This window comes from Canis aureus, chromosome 22 (assembly GCF_053574225.1).
Source record: "Canis aureus isolate CA01 chromosome 22, VMU_Caureus_v.1.0, whole genome shotgun sequence".
Classification (NCBI taxonomy): domain Eukaryota; kingdom Metazoa; phylum Chordata; class Mammalia; order Carnivora; family Canidae; genus Canis; species Canis aureus.
The window spans coordinates 17,181,901-17,200,866 of record NC_135632.1 but is presented as its reverse complement, the minus strand read 5'-3'; the positions used below and the strand labels follow the sequence as shown (position 1 = coordinate 17,200,866).

General features: G+C 45.0%; 1 protein-coding gene across 2 annotated transcripts in view; it reads left to right on the top strand.

Annotated features, from left to right (window-relative positions):
* Positions 1-18,966, top strand: part of LOC144293815 (uncharacterized) — a 174,279-nt gene that overhangs the window by 98,262 nt on the left and 57,051 nt on the right. For both annotated transcript variants that reach the window (XM_077864960.1, XM_077864959.1), the window contains one exon: positions 9,660-9,723. In XM_077864960.1, coding sequence (XP_077721086.1) covers positions 9,679-9,723 — 45 coding nt within the window. In that variant the 5' untranslated portion in view covers positions 9,660-9,678. The remainder of the gene's footprint in view (positions 1-9,659; positions 9,724-18,966) is intronic.

Below are 18,966 nucleotides of genomic sequence, written 5' to 3'. Positions count from 1 at the left end.
TATCACCCCTTCCAATCACAAGACACACATTTGTCAAATGACTGAATGACCAACCCTGCAGGTGGCTGTGCAAACTCTCACTCCCAGAACTGGTGTTTCTGGCAGGTTTTTCTTCATCAACTTTGGGGTGTGTATCTCTACCCAACCTTGAATGCTGGGGTTCTTTGGGGCTGCTCCCTGAGCTTTCTTCTCATTGCTCCACCTTCTCTGGGTGATCACATCTCTGCGATCTTATTACCCTCTGTGTGTAGGTGTCTGTTTTTCAAGCTCAGACTCCCCTCTGAGCTTCAGAACTTCATAGGTCTCCACCTGAATGTCCAACAGACATCTCACTTCAGCACTTCACAAGTGTTGGCATCATTTCTTCCCACATCAAATGCAGAGACTGGAGTTCCTGCTCACCCAGCTACCCAAGCCTCAACCTTAGGCTCGTCCTTGACAGTCCCTCACCTTCACTTCCTCACAGCTAAGTTCTCCTTGGCTAATCTCCAAGTTCTGTGCCACCCTCACTTATTCTCTGGATTACTCAGTGACTCCCAACTGATTCCATAAGCTCCAGCCCCATCCCCCCTCCATTCAGTCTCCATGGGGCAGTAGGAAAAATCTTCTAAGTCCCAAATCTGACCTTAATGCACCCCAGCTCAAAACTCTAGACTCAAGGAGAAAGCCCAAATCTTCAACATGACACCCAATGTCCCCCAGGATGTAGGCCCCCCTGACCTCCTTGATCCCAGCATTCTTTCGTTCCTAGCTGCCAGACAGCCAGCCACCAAGCTTTCACTCCTCTTGAAGTGCTTGTGAAGCCTCTGGACGTGCCATCCCCCAGGCTAGGATTCTTATCCCTTTCCTCAACACTTGCAAAATTGTCATTATACTTTCAGGACCCAGCCTGGATGGTGTCCCCTTCTAGAAGTCATTCCTGAGCCTGGAGGATGAGCAAGGAGCTCCTTCTTTGGGCTCCCATAGCCCCCTCAAGCCTCTCTTTTATGTAATAGCCTCCATGCCTGGGCAGTAGACTCTGCCAGGATGGGGACAATATTTGATGCACTGGTAGTGGCCACAGTACTTAGGTTAGGACCTGGCATAAGTGGGCTCATGAATGTCCATCAATCAGGCATGAATCCTGGGCCATCAGAAGGAAAACATGTCCTCTTCCCTTTGTATCTTGGCTTTAGCCAGCTGAGTTCATGATCTCCTCTCCACCCCTCCCCCATATCCTGGGGTCTCATCCAGCTTGTTCTGGGACAGGAACTCCCTCTTTGCACACCCCCTCCAGTTCATGGTGATCACCTCTTCCCTGAAGGCCCTCAGGACTATACCAGACACAGAGCTCCCCCAGGGTCCCATTTTCAGGCCCTGGGGAAGGTCTCCACATACAGTTCTTTCCCTGACCACACCACACTTGAAGCCTCATATTCACTGCTTAGGATATAAGAAACTTCACTGAAAAGTTAAATAGTAGATATGAAATCCCTTGGGGGAGAAGGAACATTTAAGTTAACTTCACATTAAGACATAAATGGCCAGCATAATATACTTACCTGGGATCAGGTGTGACTAGGTGGGGCAGGGACAGGAGCAGGAAATTTCTGGCTGTCTTAAAAGTGATAAGAACTCATGGGAGGGACTGTGGGTTGCTCAGTGGTTAAGCGGCTGTCTTTGGCTCAGGTCATGATCCTGGGGTCCTGGGATACAGTCCCACCTCAGGCTCCCCTACAGGGAGCCTGCTTCTCCCTCTGCCTGTGTTCTCTGCCTCTCTCTGTCTCTCATAAATAAATAAATAAAATCTTAAAAAAAAAAAGAACTCATGAGAGAGGGAAGTGTCAGGCTGCACAACCTATATTGTACAACACTCAGTTCTCACCTACATTACCTACTAGGGTGTGTGCATGGGTGTGTGTGTGTGTGTGTGTGTGTCCATCCTCAGGTACAATTCTTAAAAGCTGAACAATTCTCCTGGGGGTTACATAACTTCAGCAAAGAGCTGGACAACAGTGGGTGCCCATTAAGTGCTTGTAGCTGTCTTATTGGCCCAAAGCTTGGCCTGTCAGTTGCCCTTGCTGGGCGCACTCCTATCAGCCACTTCCCTCAGGAGACTGGGCAGTGTTTGCAGAAGGAGGGGAATCCTTCCTGGTTTCTTTTATGGATCTGATGAAGTTCTTTCCCATGAACTCCTTGCCCTTCCAGCAGCCACACTAATAACCTACTAGAGCAGCTCCCTGGGCGCTAAGGGAAGCGGAAGCCTGGAAACGCCTCCAGGGTCTTGGCCCCTTTCTAGGGTCAGAGTCCATCTAGGGAACTGTGAATTTGCTTGAGATGGCCTGAGGCATCTTCTTCTTGGCCCCCAACACCCCTTGGTGACTTACATTCATTCAACAAATGTTTATATAGGTGCCAAAACCCATCTTGGTGCTGGAGATGCATTGGCAAACAGACAAAAATCTCTACCCATATGGAGCTTATATTCTAGCATTTTTTCCCATGGGAGGGAGGAAGCAATAAACAACAAAAAAGTAAGATATAGTAATGTATTAAATAGTCATAAGCACTAAGAAGAAAAAAATAAAGCAAGGAAAAGAGATATGAATCATCTTGTGAGAAGAGAGTAAGAATTTTAGAGAGTGGCATAAATTTTTAAAATTTATTTGTTTTTATTGGGGTAAAACATACCTAACATAAAATTTACCGTTTTAACCATTTTTCAGTGTACAGTTCAGTGGCATTTGGTACCTTCATATTGTTGTGCGACCATCACCACCATCCATCTCCAGAACTTCATCATGTCATATTGAAACTCTCTACCCATTGAACACTAACTCTCCATATTCCATTGTATGGATACACCACATTTCTTTTTCTTTTTCTCTTTCTTTCTTTCTTTCTTTCTTTCTTTCTTTCTTTCTTTCTTTCTTCTTTCTTTCTTTCTTTCTTTCTTTCTCTTCCTTCCTTCCTTCCTTCTTTCTTTCTTTCTTTCTTTCTTTCTTTCTTTCTTTCTTTCTTTCTTTCCTTCCTTCCTTCCTTCTTTCTTTCTTTCTTTCTTTCTTTCTTTCTTTCTTTCTTTCTTCTTTCTTTCTTTTTTTCTTTCTTTTTCTTTCTTTGTACCACATTTTCTTTGTCTATTCATCTGACAGTTGTTTCCATCTTTGGCTATTGAGAATAATGCTGCTATGAACATGGGTGTACTATGGTCACTGCTTTTCATTCTTTTGTGTATATGCCCAGAGGTGGAATTGCTGGATCATATGGTGATTCTATGTTTAATTTTTTGAGAAACTGCCATACTGTTTTCCACAGCAGCTGTATCATTTTGCATTCCCACCAGCAAATGCACAAAAGTTACAATTTCTCCACATCCTCATCAACACTTATTTTTCATTATATATAATACACATACATACACATACATACATGCCATCCTAATGAGTAAGGAGTAGGTTTTGTAGTGAAGAGTAGTTTTGATTTGCATTTCTCTAATGTTTAGTGATATTGATCATCTTTTCATGTGCTCACTGGCCATTGATATATCTTTGGAGAATTGTCTATTCAAGCCCTTTACCCATTTTTTAGTTGAGTAGTTTGCTATTTTGTTGCTGAGTTTTAGAAGTTCTTTATAAATGCAGGATATTAATCCCTTATGAGATACATGATTTGCAAATATTTTCTCCCATTCCGTGGCTGCTTTTCATTCTTCCAGTAGTGTTCTTTCATGAACAAAAGTTTTCATTTTAAGTCCAGTTTATCTATTTTTCCATTGGTTACCTATGCCTTTGTTGTCATATCCAAGAGATCATCACTACATCTAATATCATGAAGCTATTCTCCTATGTTTTATTCTATGAGTTTTATAGTTTTAGTTATTATGCTTAGGTCTTTGATTAATTTTGAGTTAATTTTGGTAAATGGTGTTAGGTAAGGGTCTAATTCCATTCTTTTGCAGGTGGATGTCTGACCTTTCTGGTATCATTTGTTGAAAAGACTGTTCTTAACCTATTGAGTTGCCTTGGGACCTTTATTGAAAATCATATGACTATATATATGAGGGAGAAGATGAATTTTGAATAAAGACTGAGAGGAGTTGAGAAAACTAGCTATGTGGATATTAAGGGAAGAATGTTTGGTGCAAAAGCCCTGGGGTAAGTAGGGTGACATCAAGAAGGACAGATTTGGCTTCAGTGGAGTACGTAAAGGGGAGAAGGGTAAAGATGAGGTCAGAGAGGTGGGAGATGGGGGAAACAAATCATGGAAGGCCTGTAGGTCGCAGAGAGGACTTTGCTATTACTCTGAGCAAAATTGGAAGCCACTGGAAGTCTACTTTATGTTTCCATTCAGGCTCCCATGATGAGAATAGACTTAGGGGCCTAGGGCAAAAGCATGAGGACCAGTAAAGAGACCACCCAGGCAAGGGAAGATGGTTGTCTGATCCAGGGGATGACAAGTGGTGAAAATCTGGATGATAGAATTTTGTGATAGACCAAATATGGTAGTGGGGGTGGGGGGGAAGGGTGAGGTAGAGGGAGAGAGTAAGAGAGACAGAGGGATGGAGAGAGAGACAGAGACAGAGATAGAGACAAATGCTGAGAAGAAGAGGGAGAGAAATAGATAACTAAGGATGATGCCCAAATTTTCAATTTTAGTAATTGGTGGTAAGCATGGATTTGGAGAGAAATCAGGATTTCAGTTTTAGATGTGCTAAATTTGAGGCATCCGTCAGACCTTCACCTGGAGGTATTAGGTGGACAGTTGGAGATGTGTCTGGCTTCAAAACAATGGTCTTGGCTGGGGTCATGGAACAGACAAGGAAGCTGTGTGACATTGCTGTGTGACCATAGTACAATCCCTTTCCCTCTCTGGGTCTCAATTTCCCCATAGGCAAATTAAGGTGGGCTGGACCAGATGTGTCCTAAGCAACACCTTCCAGCTCTGGTGTTTTTTTTTTTTTTTTTATTCTAATAGGAGAGAAATGGAGCCAGGAGCTCTAGGACGCCCACATCTCCTCCACAGACCTGTCTTGCTCCCTAGATAATGTTCTCTTAAGATCACCTCCCCCAACAGATTGCCTTGCCACTAACACTGAAGGTTCAAATCTTGGAGAACATTGTAGAAAAGGAGCCAAGCCGGTCCCAACTCCACCCATTTCCAGGGCACTCTAGGTTCCTTCAGAAAGATGATATGTGAGACACATAGTGGAGGCATATGGGTGAGCAGAGGCCAGCCAGCCAGTTGAGTGATTAGAGCGTGGGTTAAATTCTAACCACTCTCAGCTCCTGATCTTTGCTTGTGACCAAAGACAACATAGAAGAATTATTCCCAAATCAGTGACTGTAACTTTAATTTTATTTGTCTCCATAATAAAAGTAATAACAGCTAATAATTAGGAGTGGCAACTGGGCTCTAGGCATTGTGCCACATGGTTAGCCCTCAATTTCTTATTTAACCCTGACACCAGCGCTATGAAGTTATATGTGTCCCTCTCCTTACTTTAGCATTCAGGAAGCAGAGGCTCAGAGAGGTTACTTAACTTTCTTCAGGTCACACAGCAGGAAAGTGTTAGATTTGAGGTTTGGATTAAAATATACTTAATCCAAGAGAATTAATAGAAATACATGAAAAAAAAACATAAGCTAAGGGAAAATGGACTAAGGGAAAATTCTAGAGGTACAGAAAATCAGTCCCTGTAACCTAAGGTCCTATACAGTTGCTGAGAGAAATGAATATTGACGGAGTTTCTTAGCAACCAAAGCAAAAAGGGAAATATGATCAGATGTAAATTTCATAATATCCACAATATTAAAAACTTGAGTGTTCCTGGTGTTAGGACTGAGATGACTTTTGGAAGTCAATGGCATGAGGATGAGCTGTGATATGAGAGATGATGCTGTCAGCAATAAGACCTCTTAACAGTGACAAAAGGGAATTTTATGAAGAGGCCTGGTACAGTGCCCCTTGATGAAGGCCAATCAGTAAAGGCAACTGCAGGGAGGAATACACAGAGTGGTCAGAATCAGACCCTTGGGAAACGGCTGTCTGTGCCCCAAGGCACCTCGGGCACTAAGAAGAACCCCACCAGGCCTGGAATAGTGGGTGGAGGGGTCTTTTATTGCCTTCACAACTCTGTCGAAACCCCCAAAAGGCCAATCCACCCTCCCTTTTAGGGCAGGGCTAGCATCATTTTCTGAGGACAGATATTATTGTGAGAATCCAGGTCTACGTTCCTTCATTCAGCTCCGGGGGTAGAGAACCCCAAGTCAGGACTCTGCTTCCAGCCCTGCCACTGGTGCACAGCTTCTGGGATGTCAGCGCCCACCACTGCCTCTGAGACGCAACTTCCCCAGAAGGCTCTTGGCTGGGAGACAGGCAGTGACTTTGTCCTAAAGCATGGAGGGACGCAGAGCCAGGTACTGCTCCATAAATAGTTGTGGAAGAAAGGAAGGAATGGATAGCCCCTTGGAAGAGAGTTTACATTTTGTCATACTCTCTGGACTCTTCACCATGAGTATGGGCCTTTTGTTTTTTAAAAAAGATTTTATTTATTCATGAGAGACAGAGAGAGAGAGAGGCAGAGACACAGGCAGAGGGAGGAGCAGGCTCCATGCAGGGAGCCCAAAGTGGGACTTGATCTGGGACCCTGGGATCATGCCCTGAACTGAAGGCAGACGCTCAACAGCTGAGCCACCCAGACGTCCTGAGTACGGGCTTTTAACCTTCCTCCTCAGGCTCATGGCTCCGAGCAGGTGCACTGTGTCTGGGAAGGTGGGCCAATACCTTGGGAAGTGGGGCTGTTCCCTAGTGTGGGGACAAGACAGCTACACTTTCGGGACTGTGTGTGGGTGGGGTGAAGGGTAACAGGAGTAGGTCTGTGGAGTCAATAGCTCTGGCTTAGAATCTTACTCCACGTGTCAGCTGAGAAACTGCGGATGGAGATGCCACTTCTCTGGTCCTGTGTGTCCTCTAGGGATAGCACTACTTACTGCGTGGGCTGTTGTGGGGATTCAAAGATGTCCTGCCCTTGCCTGACACAGCATAGGGTCAATACAAGATCCTATGCGTAGGTGCGTAGGTGGCTCAGTTGGTTAAGCCTCTGCCTTCAGCTCAACCCATGATCCCAGGGTCCTGGGATAGAGTCCCCAGAGGGTTCCCTGGTCATCGAGGAGTTGGCTTCTCCCTCTGTCCCTCCCTCTGCTTATGCCCCCACTTGCTCTCTCCCAAGTAAGTAAACACAATTAAAAAAAAAATCCAGACTTTAAATTCTGGCTCAGCCATTATGAGTTGTGTGAGCTCGAGATGTCACTTCTCTGAGCCTCAGTTTCCTCATCTGTAAGATAGGAATAATAACAGTGTAATTATTGTGGGGAGGACTGAAAGAAAAACCACTTACAGCCCCTGCCTGGCATATAGTAGGTGCTCAGTAAAAGGTGGTTATAGTTATTATTATCAGAGACTAAAGTGTGTCTCATAGGGTGGATGTCCACAAAAGAGATAGGAAACCGAGGGCTAAGGCAGTCACGAAGCACTTCCTAGAGGAAGTGACCCTGGTGCCCTGCCAGATCACGGTGGGGTCATGTGGGTCTCAAGGAGAGGGCTATCACCCCAGGGCAGGGCCTAATGTGAGCCAGGGCAGAGGGCACGGGAAGGGGCTAGGGTCTGATCTGAAAGGGAAGGAGGAGTTTTGGAAGAGAAGCAACAACACAAGTCTAGTCAGCTGTGGGAGTTCAGGAGGGCCCAGAAAGGCCAGCAGAGAATAGGGGCCCCTCTGGTGAGGCAAGAATCAACCCCATTCTACAGATGTCAAAACTGAGGCCCATGGAGGACAGATAGAATAACTTACTCAAAATGAGTGAAGAACTTGGCATTGGAACGTAAATCTAGGAGGGCTGGGGCTCAGACTGTGTCCTTTCTAGGTTTTTAATGAACACAGAGACGTCCCTGCCAGGGGGTGGGGAGGGGGCGTAGCTGACTGCTGAAGAGCAGCAGGGAGAAATAAGGAGGGGCATGGCGTGGAGCTCAGCTGGGCTGTTTGGAAATGAACACAGATGAGACTGAGTCTCTCTTGGGCTGTTATGGAGATTAATGGCCACAGACAAGGGCCCTCACGCATCACTAGGGAGAAGATTTCAAAGACCCTTAAAAATCATTGGGAAACATTTCAAAAGGAAACTGCTCGCAAAGCAGCCAGAGGCCCGCCAAATGCGCTGGCGTATAGCTCACCAGGCGATGCTTGTAATCTAATTGCCTATGAGCAAGAGTTTAAAACAATATTTACGATGTGGAAAAATAGCCCATGATTTGATTTGTACAGAAGAAACACGCCTAATGAGTAAATTAGATTTTGATCTTGCTGGCTCTGGTCCTGTGGGTGGAGCCTAACCCTTTGGAAGGGCGAGGCTCTCCTACCCTCCACCTCCCTCCCCACCCCTCGTCCCCCTAGCGTGGTCCTGTGACAGCTGGGTGCCCTCCTACGACGTGTGAGACCAGCACCGCTTTCCCTGACACTTGAGCATAGCAGCCCAGAAAACACATCGTCCCTTTTTCTTGGGCCTGCCAGTCCTTCAAACCCTACCTCCTCCTCCAGGAAGCCTTCTGGACTGCCCTAGCCTGCCTTCTTCATCTCCAACAGCCCTGAGGGTCTGTGACACCCAGTTGAGCTTCAATGAGAGGGAGCTGGCTCTTGTTGAGACGTTCACTAGCTTGGATGGTTTTGCTTAAGTGTGCTATCTCACGAAGGCTGCTAGATGTTTCTTTGCAATCTGGACTTGTTCCATTTCTTGCCCTATTTAATGAAGGCTCTCAGGTGAGTATGAATTGCTGTTGCTGACCAGTGTCGAATCTCCTTCTCAGGGAAAGAGTACGAGGAGGAAAGTGCCCCGCCTCCCCCAGGCTCAGTCTAAGGTCCATGTGGTCCGGGCAGGGCTGGCCAGACTCCTCCCAGCGCTAGGCACCTGCGGAGCTGTGGTCAGGGACCAGCAGGTGACTCACACCAGGCCAATGAGAGACCTACTTGGGAAGGCTTTTGAAGCTACCCGTAGAGATGCATGTCTGTGCTCGGAATTGCTGAACTAGGAGAATCAAAGGGCAGAGCTCCTGGTGGTCATCTGGTCACTTCATGGGGGAAGCGCCTTTGAAAGCGACGCCAGTTCCTGGGAAGTGGAACTGAGCAACATAGAGGGGTTCTTAGGTCCATGGTCAAGCACCTGAATCCAGATGTGGGTGATTCTTGCGCATTTTAATCCAGTATTTTACTGGGTCTCATCTGAACCAGTATGAGTTGGGTTTCAGTCTTTGCATGCAGAGACCAGTGGTTCTGATACATGCAGAAGGCGCAGGGCTAGTTCCAAGAGTGATGTGTAGATTCTTCTAGAACTGAGTGAAATGTAGAGACTATCAGATTCAGGGGTGCGTAGGTGGCTCAGTTGGTTAAGCCTCTGCCTTCAGCCCAACTCATGATCCCAGGGTCCTGGGATAGAGTCCCCTATAGGGTTCCCTGGTCAACGAGGAGTTGGCTTCTCCCTCTGTCCCTCCCTCTGCTGATGCCCCCACCTGCTCTCTCCCAAGTAAGTAAACACAATTTAAAAAAAAAAATCCAAATGGTCATAATTCTGTGACTGAAACCAGTTTTACAGACTTCTCCTGATTCCCTTGCTCTGTGTTGGCTCTTTGTCTAGGTACTGGGGACATAGAAGAATGAGAGCAGACCCAGCCCTGGAAGCCCACAGTCTTGGAGGGGAGGTAAGAGAAGCAGCTGCCAGCTGCAGCCTGGGGCTGAGAGGAGGAAGTGCCATGTGTGCTGTAGAGAATCACTCCAACCGCAGGGCTCTGGGAGCACCTCGATGAAAGAGACAAGAGCTTGGGAGGGTGTGAGGGGCTTCACCAGGGAGGTGAGAAAGTCACCCAAGGGAGGAGGAGAGGCTTGATTATGAAATTGAAGATCCTTGCCCCAGACCCCTGGAAAAGAGGCCCCTAAACTGCTGTTTAGCACCTGACAGGGTCTCCGGGCTCTCTCTCTTCCTGCCCACTCCTTAGCAGCCCCCTCAGCTGGGAGGTGAAGTGGAAAAGTTGTGGTGGTTGTCTTGGGACATGTGTGGGCATTGTGGGCCAGCTGAAGGAGATGGGGCTGTCCAACCACATGGTGAGGCAGGGATGCAGGTGCCAATACTTCTGGGTGAGCCAGTCACGTTCGTCATGGCATTCATTATCCAAGGCCTCTGTGGCATCAACAACAGTTCTGTGACATTTGCTGGGTATTTCCTTGTGGTAGATGCTATGCTGGGGGCTTTACAGACAAACTTCTGTGTCCTCACTTAACAGTGAATCACCTGCTTTGGCTCCCACTTTTCTGAATGTGCTTAGAAAGGCTTATAGAGGCAGTGCAGGCCTGTCTCGCCTGGGTCTGCTTGCCAACTAGGGTGATACTATTACTCTGAAGTAAATTGAGCTGAACTCAACTGTTTCAGTCACTAAGTGCCTACTATTTGCTGAGCCTGCCTCCCTCTCCACTCAGCTGCCAAAAATAGAATAAGAAGCAGGCCACAGAAGGCCATAGTGTGGGATGCATGCATCCTTCCATGACAATGTACAGAAACATGCAAAGAAGAGTGGGATTAATTCAGTGTTGGCGATCGGGAAAGCATACTGACGTGCTGACGGCCAAGCAGGACTTGGAGGCTGGGAAGAATTGTCCTTCAAACAGCAAGTGTTTTGTGCAGTGAGATCCTAATAGAGGGCTGGCACTGAATATAGCTCCCATATGCCATCTCCTGAGAGGTAGATGCCATTGCCCCATTTTATAGAGGAGGCAGTTGAGGCTTAACGTGCTTGAGTAACTTGCCAAGGCAGAGCAGGGCCAGGATTCAAACCTGTGCTCTGTAATGCAAAGTTTGGGCTGCTTTCTCTATGCCTTGCTCCCTTTGGGGTACCCATGGCTTTTGTTACTCCATCACTGAGTCTGCAGACTGGAACCACCCCCCTCTGCTGGGCTAACACCAACCAGTCCTCAGTAGATGCAGATGTCACAGTGCTGGGAGTGGGGGGTGGAGATACTTTCACACACCCCACCTCTGCTTCACAGGTATAAGGAGGCAGACTTCGGGGAGAGCTGGGTTCCTGCCTCTCAGGCCTGGCTCCCCACACTGTCCCACTTCCCTGGTTGTGGGGATGGATGTCAGACTTCAAAGGCAGCAGTGCACTGCTTCTCCAACCTCCAGTCCATGAGAAAGCGCCTAAGTCCCAGAACAAAGGCCCTTCCAGACTCACGTCACCTGCTTGGCACTTAGCATGGGGCTTAATTAAAGGAAACAGAGCTTCTTGGAGTGAGAGTGAGGAGTGAGTGAGAAAGTCGATAACACTAAAGACACCGCCATTAATAAAGCCAGACTCACTGCTAATATCCCACTTGAATTCAAAACAGGACAAATAATTGGAAACCTGAGTAGGGTGGGTGGTGGGGCCAGTGGTAGAGATGACAGAGGTCTGGCAGCTGTGGGAGACCTTCTGGATGGGGCAGTATGGACAGGCAAAAGCTCCTGGACAGAGTAATTTAGTCTTGAGGCCCAGTGCCCTCTTGTTGGTGGACAGCCATAGGCTGACACCTGAATATGGCAGGAGCTCACACTGAATAGCACTTGAAATGTGCCAAGCCCCTTTTTTCAGTTCTTTATAGGTATTAGCTTAATCCTTTAAAAAAAAATATATATCCTTTGTACCTATCTACACCTACCTATCTTATTAATTAGGTGCTATTATTGTTCCCATTTTACAGATGGGGAAACTAGCGCACAGAGGGGTTAGGTAATTTGTCTGGACTGAACTAAGATTTTGATCCTATGTGCTATGATCTCAAGGTACCTGTGCCTAACCACCAGACTACACTACCTCCTTTGAGAGAACTGGTCTCGCATCCCTGGTTTGCTGGATAACTGGGCAAGGACTGCCATCCGTTCAGTCAGCAAACATTTGTCAGGTATAGTGCAATCTTAGCAATGATAGTAACCACTACTATATATGGTTCCTGTATGCTGGGCACTAAACACTACATGCATTGTCTCCCAAGCCTCCTGATCAACCCCATACGGTGAGTGCTTTTACTACCTCAATTTTACAGAGAGCAAAAGTGAGCCTCAGAGAGGTTATGTGACTCCCTGTGGTCCCATGTCTAGTTAGTTCCAGAGCCAAGAGTCAGCCCTACGTCTTTTGGTTCAAAGTATGGGCCCTAAACCACTGCTGGTATCTGTGCTTATTCCCAAGTGGTGCTAGTGTAGAGCCTGGGCAGGAGTACTCACAGGCAGTTATGACCCTGGCTGGTGGATGCTGCACACACCTACACGTGATCCCTAGCGATGGGCAGGGACCAGGTATGGCCCACTGAGTACCATGCACTTAATGTCCTCAGGCCATAACCCTGGGACACTGGTGTATCCTCACCTAACCCCTTCTATTCCTTGTCTTTATCCTGCCTGCTATCCTGTGTGTTCAACCCACAGCCCTAAAGCGAAGGATGGCCACCTGGGGAATTTTGTGTGTTCTGGACCCTGTGTAGGGGATTGGGATGCATTCTTCCTAGGAACCTGGCTCCCTGCTGGTGGGTGATGGAAGCCATACTGATTCAAGGGGTGACGTAATGGAATGAAAAGAGCATGGACATTGGAGTCAGGCAGGCCCCTGTGAGACTGCTGATTTATGAGCCTTAGTTTCTCTATCTATGAAATGGGCTTGCAGTTCCAGAGAATAGGTGGAGAAGGCTGGCTTCTCCACTAAAACCTGAGGCAGCTTCACCTTGGAGGGGGGAGGGAGAGTAAGAAGAGGTCAAAGCCTGTGAATTCTGAAGAGTACAGGGAGAGGAACACAGACCCCTGCCCTTAGCTCATCATGTTGGAATGAAGGGTTCCTTAGGACTGGAGGTGAGCATATGTAGGGGAAATGAGAGGGGATGTATGCGTGGGGGACTCACTGTTCTGAGAGTGCTAAAGGCCAGAAATATCACCTAATCCAGGAGACTCAGATCACCTCATGCATGCAGCCAGTGGATCATTGAGATGGCTCAGGGAGTGGCTTCATCTTTAGGGTTGTTATCCTGAAGGACTTCAAGGTGTGAGGCTGAGAGAGCCTTCCTTGTGAGCCTGTCTTGCATCTACTAGGCTAGGAAAGGCTCACACTCAATGCTGATCTGAAATGTCATCTCAGCTGCATGGCAGTGCTGACAGGGCTGCTTTTGTGAGGGAAGGACAGACAAGGTGAGAGTGGCCAGTGCACAAATGGAAGGCTCTGAGACCACTGCCCTAGAGAGACCCCTCCTGATTTGATCCTGAGTCTAATGATTTTGACCTCTGAATAGTCCAGCTGTGATAGCCAATGACAGGGACTTTGTGCCAAGGACCAGAACTGAATAAGTAGAAGTGAATTCAATGTTCTACTGACAAATGGTGAACAACCAGATTTCTAGGGTTGAACAAAGCCTTAATTTGTATCATTTGACAATTTCTGTGGTGTAAATATTTCCACCATGGCTGATCTTAAGCTACCAGCATGACATCACTGAACATTAAGTTGGGAAGAGGTATTAATAATTGGTTCTTATGAGTCCATACACACTGCCTCCAGCACACTTGTGGACAGATTCACCACGAGTCAGAGGAGGCTCAAACTTCAGGGCTGAGCATTCGTAGGGATCCTTCCAAGGCCTGTACAACGTGCTCACATGGGCATAATGTTTTCGTACAGTTTGGAAAAGTAAAATGTGATACTAGATTAAGATTCTTGCTTCTTTCTACTCCTTGTATTGAAGGAGTTGGAGTAGCTATGGGCACTTTGTCATTTGTTGTGATTTCTTTTTCATTCAAAATATATGTTATTTTTGTACATAATTTTGATTTGTAATTTTATTTTCTTTTTCTTAAAGTGGTCCTCAAAACCTATATATACTTCTAGCTGGAAAGCATGGATCTCTCCTGGGAGTAAATTAGATTGAAACTCACTCTCCAGAAAATTTAGGATATTGTTGCTCTGTACCTTAGAGACACATTGGAGTATATAAGTTCATTACTGGATAATTTTATCCAGATTAGCTTCTGAGAATGTGGCTTTCATAATGTCGGAGCTCTCCTCAAAATTCTCATAGCTCTGCCTTAATCTTTTAAACTGGCATTCAAGGATCTCTATAGATGGACCCCTTGCCATCATCGCTGTCTGAAAATATCTTCTTTATTCCCTGTTTATCTCCCCAAATTAAACTTTTTTACTTGTGACTTTGGTTAGGTTGTTTTCTCTGTCTGGAGCACCTTGTATGTATCCTCTCTTTTGGATTTGCGTAATGCTTTTTCTATATCTATTGAGATGATCATGATGGGGTGTGTGTGTGTGTGTGTGTGTGTGTGTGTGATATCTATATCTATATATCTATATCTATATATCTATATCTATATCTATATCTATATCTATATCTATATGGTGTATTATGTTGATTTTCAGTTGTTAAACCAACCTTGCATTCCTGGGATAAATCCCACTAGGTGATAATGTAATAATCCCTTTTTATATTTTGCTAAATTCAGTTTGCTAGTATTTTGTTGAGGATTTTTGCATGTATATTCATAATGGATATTGATCTTTAGCTTTTTAATGATACCTTTGTCTGGTTTCAGTATCAAGGTAATTCTGGTTTTACATAATGAGTTGGAAGGTGTTCCCTTCTGCTTTTTTGGATAGTTGTGATGGTTTGGTATTAATTTTTCTTAATGTTTTGGTATAGTTCAGTGAAATGCTCTGACATTGGGCTTTTCTTTGTGGAAAGTTTTTAAATTACTGTTCTCTTGTTATAGGTCTGTTCAGATTTTCTATTTCTTCTTGAGTCAGTTTGGGTAGTTTGCATCTCTCTAGGAATTTGTCCATTTCAACTAAGTTATCTAATTTATTGGCATATGATTGCCTGAAGTATTCCCTGATACAGGCTTACCTGGGAGATATTGTGAGTTTTATTCCAACTAGTGCCTTAAGTGAATATCACAGTTGGGTGAGTCAAATGAACATTTTGGTTTCCCAGGGCATATAAAAATTATGTTTATACTATATATTAAGTGTGCAATAGCATTATGTCTAAAAAACCAATGCACAGAACTTAATTAAAAAATACTTTATTACTTAAAAATGCTAACTGTCATCTGAGCTTTCAGCAACTTGTATCACCGGTCACAGGTCACCATAACAAATATAATAATAATGAAGAAGTTTGAAATTTTGCAAGAATTACCAAAATGTGACACAGAGACACAAAGTGAGCAAATGCTTTGGAAAAATGGTACCTGTAGATGCTCAGTGCATCTACAAACTTTCAATTTTTAAAAAATACAATGTCTATTAAGCTCAATAAAGTGAAGCCCAGTAAAATGAGTATGCCTGTAAGCCTTTTTGTTCTATTATTACTGATGTCTTCTCGCTCATTTCTGATTTTAGTTATTTGAGCCTTCTCTCTTTTTGTTTTGACCAGTCTAGCTCAAACTTAGTCAATTTTTTTGGTCTTTACAAAGAATGGCTTTCGGTTTTGTTGATTTTATCTATTATTTCTAGTCTTTATATCATTTTGTCCTACTCTAGTCTTTATTTCCTTTCTTCTGCTTACTCTGGGTTTAGTTCGCTCTTCTTTTTTCTGGGAAAGACCCTAAAAATTGTGTAACCCAATATTGATGTTTTAGGATATCGACTGAAGCTCCCAAATTAAAAAAAATACATTATAAAAATGCCAGCCACATCTATGCAGATTACTAAAAGGTAGCAGAAATGGTCCAGTGACTACTCACCCTCATCTATCTCCAGCCTACATAGAAGAAAATAGAGATTTGAGAGGAATTCAGTTGTCTTTGCATCCTCCCATATCCCCTACTCCATGAGTAAGAAACAGATGCTTCCCCTAAATAGATTAATAGGACTTCAGAAGTACTTCTAGAGATTGGGAGTAGGCTGTCAGAAGAGGAATCTGGTACTAGCCTTAGGCATATTTGCAGAACTTCAGAAAGCCATGGGCTGTTTTGCTACATGAAGAGAGGAAAGGGCAGTGAGAGTGGTTGCATCACCTGGAGTTTGGGAGTGGTTGTGAACATGGAGACTGCTGCCTGCTTCTTTCCAGCGGCTTGGAGGGCTGGCTGGAGTGACCTGTTGTGGAAGGGGGAAGGGGCAAGGAGAGGGACAGTAGAGCAGCCTCACATATGAGCGTTTCCTATATGTCATGTGGACAGACTAGGGCTCTGGCTTTTTTTCCCCAAAGATTTTATTTGTTTATTCATTAGAGACACACAGAGAGAGGCAGAGACATAGGCAGAGGGAGAAGCAGGCTCCCTGCAAGGAGCCTGATGCGGGACTTGATCCCAGGACCCCGGGATCATGCCCTGAGCCAAAGGCAGCAGCTCAACCACTGAGCTACCCAGGTGCCCTGAGCTCAGGCTGTCTTGACAAGACCTGCCTACTGGAAAGAGGGAACCTGAGCAGTAAAAGCCTGTGAGGTGGACCACTTAGGAGGGTGCCAGAAAGGGCTCAAAGAGCCAGAGAGTGCACAGCCATCAACAGGAAGCTGTCTGTGTGGTGAGTAGGTGTCTATAGGAGCCTACAAATGCATTCCCAGTGGATGGGGTGGTCAGCATTTTGGCATCTGATGTTATAAGAGGACAAAACAGCCAGCCAGTAATATCTTAGAGAACTATGATCAGGAGCTTCCTCCTCCTTTGTCCTATGTGCATCCCTTTCAGTATCTAGGTAGGTCATATGGCCTGATAATCAGCAAGTCCTCTTAGGAGCTCTGTGTGACAAAGAACATCACACACATGGAACTTGATTCCTGCCTTGCCCCATTTTATGCCCCTACTCAACTGACTGGCAGCAATAAATAGGAAATCCCCAGGGCCAGGATCCCATTGCAGAGAGGGTAATTAGGGCCCAGAGAGGGAAAGACTTTGCCCAAGATAATACATGCAGGCTGTGTGAGAGTCCAACTCCTGGAAGCTATGGGCCTTTTCTATCCATTCAACACAGATCCTCTAATTATAGAAGGACACAAGTTGGGGTGGGAGAAGCAGGGAGGGAGAGAATAAAATGTAGATTCTTTGAATTTTATTTTCATCATCAGAGGTTTCTCAAGAAAAATGAGAATTCCATCCTAGACAAGGAAGTGGAAATGGCCTATGCTTAAGTGTGCAAGTTGTGGAAAATGCTTTATTTTAACTCTGTTCCCCCAGAAGTCATATTCATCTATTTGAAACTGCCAATCAACCTTCCAGCAAAGGAAAACACACACACACCTCTGCACAAATGGCTTTGATTAGGCTTAGCTGTAGGTTTAAGAAAATTTAATCATCTTAACCTGTTTAGTCTTTTCCCTGATGAAAATCATCAGTCAGATTCCAGCATGAGCCCGTTAGAACTGAGCTGCTGTCAGCACCGTTGTTTATGTTAATACGTTATAGGCATGAAATGGAGGAGAGTGGAGTTATGAGAAGAAGTCCTGAGTGAATTAGGAGAGTAGGGGTCTGTGGCAGGCCCCTGAGGCTGACAGGCGGGGCTCTGAAAGGACTGTTTATTTATGTGTCTCAAACCACAGAGGTAGCTGTAGCTCCTCTACCTGTTGGAAGGGATGTTGAGCAACTCTAAAGTGATTTCTCTCTGTGGTCAGAAAAGACGTTCAGCAGAACTGCAGGTCTGGAACCCTGTAGATGCCAATTGCTAGCTGTGTGACTTCAGATAAGTTAATTAACCTCTCTCAATGTCAATTTTCTCATCTGAGAAATGGGACTAACAGGAGTAACTAGCCCACTAGATAGCTTTACAGATTACTGGCACATTGGGTAAAGGTTTGGTACTTAGCAAATGCTCAGTCACATGCTCCATGGCATCAGCATTATCCCTCTTTCCTGATGCCAGTCAGCTACTTCATGGTGCTCTCCTAGTACCCTAGACTCTATGGACATCGGCCAGTGGGTGATTCTTACTCAATGTGAAGTGGTCTGCTGGGCACAGATTAGAAAGGCCCTAAATCTGGAGCCTTGACCCATCTCTGTTATGAGGACCTAGGTGACTTTAGGGAAATCACTGCTTCTTTGGACTTTGGTTTCTCAGTCCACCACATGAGACCTCTATTTGTGCCCATCATCCAGTGTTTACTTCCTCCTAGAGGAAAATCTCAGCTGCCATCGAACTAAAGGGCTACATTTCTCAGCTTCCTTATAGTTAGATGTGGGCGGGTAACCATATTTTGGCCATTGAAATCCAAGAAGTAGTATTATGTGAAACTTCTAGAAAGTGTTCTAAGAGAGAATAAGTGAATGTCTATCAATATGTGAATAAACAATGGCCCATCCATACTATAGAGTGTTATTCAATAAAATTCCACTTATAGACATAACACAGATATGTCTCAGAAGTGTTATGCTGAGTGACAGCATCCAGATACAGAAGAGTAAGTTCTAAATTATTGCATTCTATATGAAGTTCTAGAACAGGAAAGCTAATCTATAGTAATGCCAAAGGAGGGCTTTAATGGTAAAGGAACATGAGAGAACTTTCAGGGAGGTGGAAATGTGCTTATCTCAAAAGTGGGTGTTAAAATTGGTCAAAATTCATCAAACTCTGTACTTAAAATGTGTATATTTTATTTTAGGTAAATTGTACCTCATTAAAACTTAAAACTTTTTAAAACAAAATGACAAAGAACTTTCTTTTCCACAGATGTGATGGCTGGAGCTCTAGCAGCCATCTTGGCATGAAGATGGGGACTAGGGTTCACTAATGGAAGAGCAGTGAACTAGAGGGAGCCAGAGTCCCTGAAGACTTTGTGGAGTCACCATACCAGGCCTAGACTGCCTGTCTCTGGATTTTTTTTTTTTTTTTATGTGAGAGAGAAACATTTATCTTGTTAAAGCCATTATTAGCCATTGCTGTTGCTCTTGATTGTGTGCAGTCGAACCAAGTCCTGACAGAAGGAGGATGACTGTAGGG